The sequence below is a fragment of the Pyxicephalus adspersus genome, chromosome 4, assembly GCF_032062135.1.
Source record: "Pyxicephalus adspersus chromosome 4, UCB_Pads_2.0, whole genome shotgun sequence".
Classification (NCBI taxonomy): domain Eukaryota; kingdom Metazoa; phylum Chordata; class Amphibia; order Anura; family Pyxicephalidae; genus Pyxicephalus; species Pyxicephalus adspersus.
The window spans coordinates 11240666-11247927 of NC_092861.1; the positions used below are offsets into that span (position 1 = coordinate 11240666).

At 37.0% G+C, this 7262-nt stretch overlaps 1 protein-coding gene across 1 annotated transcript in view; it reads left to right on the forward strand.

The window, feature by feature from the left end:
• Positions 1 to 288, forward strand: part of LOC140328073 (cytochrome P450 2B19-like) — a gene marked incomplete in the record, with an annotated part of 11698 nt that extends 11410 nt beyond the window's left edge. Inside the window, 1 exon segment of the mRNA XM_072407399.1 lies at positions 1 to 288. Within this exon segment, the coding sequence (XP_072263500.1) occupies positions 1 to 89 (89 nt within the window).
• Positions 289 to 7262: the final 6974 nt, after the last annotated feature.

Consider the following 7262-nt stretch of genomic DNA (forward strand, 5'->3'; position numbering starts at 1 on the left):
CCCCTGGGGCTGAGATAGACCTTTCTCCAACACATGGAGGTACCCGTGGGCCGAAACCTTATAAAATATGTGCAATATCTCGCAGCTAATAGTTTTATTGAACTAAACAAATAAGAATAATACAAACCTACAATGTGCAAATGTTCTATATGTGTATTTGTGTCTTTGTCTGCTCAGGAAAGTCAAGGAGATACCAAGGAGCTGTAATAAAGTATATACTGTGAATATTTTTATGATTTACTCAACATTGTACATAGCAAAATTCAATAAAAGATCTTTTATTTTCAATCTGTCTTTGTGTCCTAGTTATCATTAAAAGAGATTGGAGGAGGTGGTGCAATGAAGCCGTGTTCATGTTGGTAGACTTACTGTTATTAGATCCATTCGATTATCTGTAGTCATTGTTATTTGTTTTATAACTGAAACTATTTAATGTTCTAAAATCAAGATGTGCCGGAATCTCAGTTTTAACAAATACACACAAAGATAAGGTGACTAGAGATTACACCTAAGAGGGCATTCTTAAAAGGCATTATTTAAAATTAATTTCTAATTACAGAGTGCTATAATCCAAAAACGTGTAATAAATATTTGTTATAATTCAATTATTAGAAAAATGATCACACCACCAATAATGTGTTTAAGACCTGCAAGGTACTTCGACTGCCTAAAATAGTTAATAGTCATCTAAATGGAATTTTTTCATAGACTTTTACTTACATAAACTGGTGGTATGTGGCATTGGCAATGAGCTGTACAATAGTAGCCCAGATTTGAACAACAAGGCAGGTAAGGTCTTTATTGTGATATTGAAACTACCTGGGGTTCACAGAAGTTATAATATGTCATATTGATATGTAAACTTCATAGGAAGTCCAGATAGTCTTGACGTGCAGATATTAAAAAATAGTATCAGCTCCTATCCCATGTGTAGCCGTAATGGAGGACAAGTCTTGTCTTCACATCACTTTTTTTTCTTTTTAGAAGTACTAAAAAATGAAGAAGTACTTTTTTTTTTAAAAAGTACAAGGTTACCCTAATATTTGAATTGGATCAATATTCGTGAGTTCAGCTTTTGGGTCCAGGAAAAAATTAGGGCATTTATTAAATTAAATTAAAAATTTACGGTTTACACTTTTCCACTGTTCCAGTCCAGGCCACATGTTTGGCCTCAAAAAATGTAAGTAGAATATTAAAGCCCCCTTTTATAAGCTTGAGGAAATTTATTTATTTTCCTTAATTTTTGTGAATATGATATAAGAGAAAGGAAGAAATCTCGCCTTGTTTTAATTCTAAGATTTTGCATATAAGCACTGAAACAAGGTCCTTTGGACAATTAAAACTAAGGTAATGTCCAGCACCATATAAGGTGAAAATCAAACACAGCATGACAGCAGAAAACACCTCATGCCAACTGTGGTTGTAGAGAGGAGATGATTTGAGCTTGTTTTGCAACCACAGAATGATTGTGTTTTGATTGTTATTCAGTTGACCATAAACTCCTCTGTATACCAAAATATTCTAAAGTCAACAGCTAAATTGTCCAAAACTAGGTCATGCAACAAAACAATGATGCCAAGCAAATCAGAATATCTGCAAATAATTGGTTAAAAAATGAAACATTCAAGCTGTTGCAATAGCGCAGGTAAAGTTCAAACCTTAACTGATTAAAATTTAAGAGCTGTGCATAAATGAATGACTGTAAACTTCAATGAATGCAGTGTTGTTCAGTGTTGTGAAGAATGGGCCAAAAGTCCTCCATAATGATTTGACTGCTAAATTCATACAGAAAATGATAACTTCAAGCTATTGCTGTTAAAGGTGCTAGCTCATTGAATTATAGAGTGCACTTTGTTTTCCATACATAGATTTTTCATCTTGGCTTAATTTTTAGTAAATAAATATTGACACTGATGAAAACTTTTGTATGTTGTTTTTTTTTATCTGAGGTTACATTTAAAGTGGACCTATCACCAAACTTTGTACTCTATATAAAAGGATAGATGATCCTTTTATTTAAAGCAAAAATTACCTTGCTTCTTTTTTCCTTCAATGGTAGAGGACCCTGCCCCGAAGAGCTTACAATCTAGTAGGTGGGGGAATTTCACACACAATAGGATGGGAGATATGTAGTGGTGAGAAGTAGTGATGGTTTCAAAAGACAGAAGAAGATGGGTAGGCAAGTTTGAAAAAATGGGTTTTGAGCCAGACTAGAGAGGATCAAGGAGAGAGTTGGTGCTCAGGTAATCAGTGGGTGTTTTGTAGACAAGGCTTGGACATGTGCAGAGAAAGCTTTTCCCCACAATGGAAAAAAAGTCCCAAACTCAGACATGTGCAGTGAGATCGGTACTGTTTATTTTCTATATACAGGAGGATATGTGACCCAATCTAGTGCCTGAGAAGTGTGAAATTGGGTGACGTAGATAGAAAAAGGAAGAAGACAAGAAAAAAGGTGGCGGTGGCGGGACCAAACAATAAACCAGGACGATTCAATACCAAAACAAGGCCAGCTGTGGAGGGATTGGAGGCTATGTGGAAGTATAGAAGGGGTTGTTTTTATTTTTTATTATAATGAAAGTTCCGCTTTAAGCAATTTGTGAACCTGTGTTCTTATGAAGATGAAAAAAGAACCCTATATTACCTTTCCAGACCTGAAAAAAACAGTTGACCTGAGCAATTTAAGAGAAGAAATGTTATATTCATATTCCCTAATTATTCTTGGTGTTCCCTTGAGATGAAGATTAGGGTAAAGTTTCTGCTTGCTGCATGAAAAAGTAGTTTGAGTTTATTTTCTAAGCACACATTATACAGGAAAGCTAGGCCTTGGAATACATGGTACAACTACATCTAGTGTCTAGGACTCACAAGCCTTATTTAGTAATAGAATATATACTGTAACATTGGGAAGAATTCAGGGCAGTTGTAATGCATTGATAATATTCAGACTTATTACAGAGGTGAAACCAGTTTTTATCTAAGAGGTGAAATGAGTTTTTCTGCTGACAGAGGTGAAAGGAGTTTCCTGGTTAGAGTAAAGGTTGACTGAGTTTTTTTTAGAAAGTGCAAATAATATAATGTTATTCTAATGTTATGTTATGAGGTAGGAATGCATTTAAACAATGCCCAGTTATACTTTAGAGTCTTTGCTTGTTGGCTTTTCCATACCCATCGAGATTAATATAGAATTGCCTCTTAGCTACCCCTTTCGCCAAAGAACTTTTTTTTTACTGGTCGTCAAAAAACTGTTTAGGTCTTATATAAGGGGGTTTTTAATATGTGTATTTTAAAAAAAAATAAACAATAATTTCTGTACCTAAAAGGATAAAAACATGCACATTCGAGAAATGTTCTCACAGTGCGAGATCAGGTGGCCTAGGCAGAAGCAGGAACAAGAGGGGAAAATTTGGCGGCACCCAGGCTTCCTTTTGGCCCGGACAAAGACAAATACCTGGATGCCTTGGGACCCAATCCAGAAAATCTCTGCAGGGATTAAGGGATCTGATGAAGTAAAGGTTTTTTTTTGTTTTGTTTTTTTTAGTTTAGTTCCGCTTTAATATCTCAAGACACAAAAAGAAGTTTTCCCATATAGAGTCCTGTTTACAATACATAAAGAATAAATGAGAGCAATGGGGGAGTTACCTTCCAAAATCATAATGCAAACCAACACAATACATAATCCAATACACCTGTTCCAGGTATGGTAAGAAATGGTTGTTACTGAGAAAAGCATAAAACATACATAATGTAAGGATACAATTATGTGGCCTGCGATCCCGTACAGTAACCCACCACAGATCAGTAGGTTTATTCCCTCCAACAGCGTCACTTACTGCAGCAAGGCAGATCAAGCAAATAGCTGTCAGTCCTATGTTCACCAGTTTTTCTTTAGCTGGGAATGGTCTCTCAGCATCCCCTGCTCTGAGACCGTGTGCAGCTGAGGGAAATTTGGAGTTAATACTGCAGCCAATGAGCGGAGTAGCTCCTGGTCTCAATCCTGCGCTGACATTGGCACCCAGGACTTTATAGCCTCTGGTCCCAGTCACCAGTTGCTTGTTGTAGTGTTAAGATAAGCTGACCTGCTGGTGGTGTGTTTATTTGTCAGCATAACTGTTGCTACCTGGAAAAACTCTTTGCTTGTGACCCTGATTCTACTTGTATCTTTACCCTTGGATACCCTGTTTGGTGGCCTAATTACCAGTAAATGACCTCTGGCTCCGTATTCTGGACTTCCTTCTGCTGGAATCTCTTGTTCTGTGTTATCTGGGGGCACCTGGATCTCTGTCAGCCCTTTCCCTAGGCCTAGAAGTCCTGGGGGCAACCGCGTGCTGGGATGGTTCAACAACCCTCCCAAGGCCCAGCGGGGGCTTGCTTTAGATAGGGAGACTTGCAGTGCTTGCAGCAGTTTAGATTTAGAGTGCAGCGTTAGATTTGGGGGACTGATGTCTGGCGAGCACTGGTGCTGGACCTGGGCCTTACACATATAATAAAAGAATTAAACATAATTTCTTTTTGGAAATTTTAAGTCTAAAAGTTACAGTAAAAGTCCATAAGAAAGGATATCATGGGTTGTGTTGAATTCTTTTTTATTACTGATCCTATAGTCCCAACACGTTTTGCAGAAATGCTTCCCTAGGGGAAATGTAGGTTTCAGACAGCTCATGAAGTATGTCAAAAGAGAAACTGCCTGTATTCCCCAACAAGAATCAGGGCATCTAATGATCTCCACGTTGATTCATTTCAATGCTGTGTATCTGAGGATTAACCCAGGTTCCCATCTGGCTTCACCCCTTTGGAACTCTGAGTTTGATGTTTAAACCTTTTGATAAATATATGTTTGATGCTTTTCTCAATATCAACCTTAAAAAGAACCCTTTTTCCCTTCCATGTTTGGACACAGATGTATTGTTTTTCTGTATTCTGTTTACAATGCAACAATTTAGACTTTTTTTCATTTTCAGTCCCAGCAACATTGGTCACCAGAATAAATTAAAAGGTTGAATATCTTTATGAGGATATGGGACATAGACAGAAATTAAAACCTGATCACAGTTTAATTCTAATTTCTGTGTAACATATATATGTTTTATCATTATTAACTGAAAAGTGTATGACTGCCTCGTTAAGAAAAGTCCAACAAATGACAAAGATTCATTGGAAAACCATAGATAAGCAGTAGGAATTTTCGATAAATGTTCAAAATGTGACATTTTTGGGCCACTGAGGACACCCTAGGAACAATTTTTGACATTGGTTTAATTAACATTGTCAACAAATCACAATAAATCAAGCAAAAACAAAAGAAAAAACAGGAACAATAGGTCATGCACTGTGTTTTTTACAATGCATTATATCACAATTGACAGATCTTTTGTACGTGTACATTGGACCTGATTTATCAAGCAAGTGAGTGTTAGCTCGCTGCACGTACATACGAGCCAATATATGAGGAGTTTTTCCGCAAGCCAGAGTCGAGTGCTAGTACACTTGCCTTCACGTGCCAGCCGAATTCCTGCCTTGATAAATGAGCAATAAGGGTCAAGAAAACGCCAGTTGAGGCGATTATTTTGCAGCTCCACGATTAGGGAGGATCTGTTTTTGATTTAAAAGAGCAGATAACCGATCCTGATCGTCTTTACGTTTTTTTTAGGAGGCAACCTAGATAACAGACCAATCACTCTGGCTAACATCTATGGTCCAAATGCTGGCCAAACAAGATTTTTCCAAAAAATTTCAAGAATTCCTAAAGGATTTGCCAAAGGTATTCTCATATTAGGTGGGGATGTCCCCCCTAACCCAACTCTAGATTGTTCTACAGGAACAGCTACCTTAACCTTCAGAGCTCTACGTGTCATCAAATCATCTATATCTGCTCTAATGTTACATGATACTTGGAGAACACTCTACCCAAATACAAAGGATTACACATTCTTCTCCCACCCACATAATCTTGGTTGTCCTAACAAAGCTTCCAAAGAACCAAAACCCACATCAGATCACGCTCCGATTACATTTACGATATCACTTTCAGAGGGTGTTGCCAAACAGATGACTTAACCGGTCCCTATTGGGTGATATTGCTGTATTTAATGGTGTTAACACAAAGCTGGAGGTATATTTTGCACTTAATGCAAACCCGAACACTGACCCTGCTATAACATGGACAGCCCATAAAAGTGTAATTAGAGGATCTTTTTTTAAATGGACAGCGGAATTTAAAAAAATAAGACAGCTGGAAATCTCTTAATTGTCAAACAAGATCCAAACTTTAGAAGCAGCCCATAAACGTTTACAGAAAAAACTTAAACAGAAATAACAGATCTGAGACAAAAGCTGAAAGAGACACTTTTGTGTCAAGTTAGATGCTCATTCGCCTTATTTTCCAGGTTCTTTTATGAACATGCTAATAAAAGTAGTAGATATCTAGTAGATATATTGCTAGAGCTTTGAAGGTGAATCAAGCCTGAAATATTAGATAAGAGATAAATTAATGTGGGAAAGACAAAGACAAAACTCCACTCTCAGAATCCTTAGAGGCCCATATCTCAGTCATACACAAAGAAGAAAAAGATGCATCCTGTTGTAGCAACTTTAGACCCATATCATTGTTGAATGTTGATATAAAGATATTTGCAAAGATATTAGCGAATCATCTAATTACTCTCATCCCACAACTGATAGAACTAGACCAAGTTGGATTTGTCCCAGGTAGAGAATCCAGAGATAATACCATCAAAGCTCAGAAATCAAACCATCAATGCTTTTTCTTATCGACGGATGCATAAAAAGGCATTTGATAGGTTAGCTTGGGATTACTTGGAGGCTGTTGTAGACGCTATAGGGATCCATCCCCTAATGATCCAACCCCTAATAATTAAAAAAATTTACCATATGTATGCAAAAGAAACCTAAAAGAGCACTATTGTGCCAAATGATGCATTCTGAAAGCTGTGTATAAACAATATAAGTAATGACAATATTTAATGTATTAATGCCATTTTGTGTGCCTTTGTTTTAAATGTTCTCAATATGAATGTCCAACATGCATAACAATGCCAGGGTCTGGGGAAAATTAGATCTCATGAGCCATGGGTGCCAGAGTGAAAATATCAAGAGAATTAGTAGTAAAATGATGCAGTATGAAAACCTATCAAACACATCTGTACTGCAACAGACTGAGTACCTGTTCTTTTGGACCATTGTTTTGCTCTGTTTTACGCACTATTGTTGGAATGGTGCATTCACCTTTTTGATGTGTTCTGGTG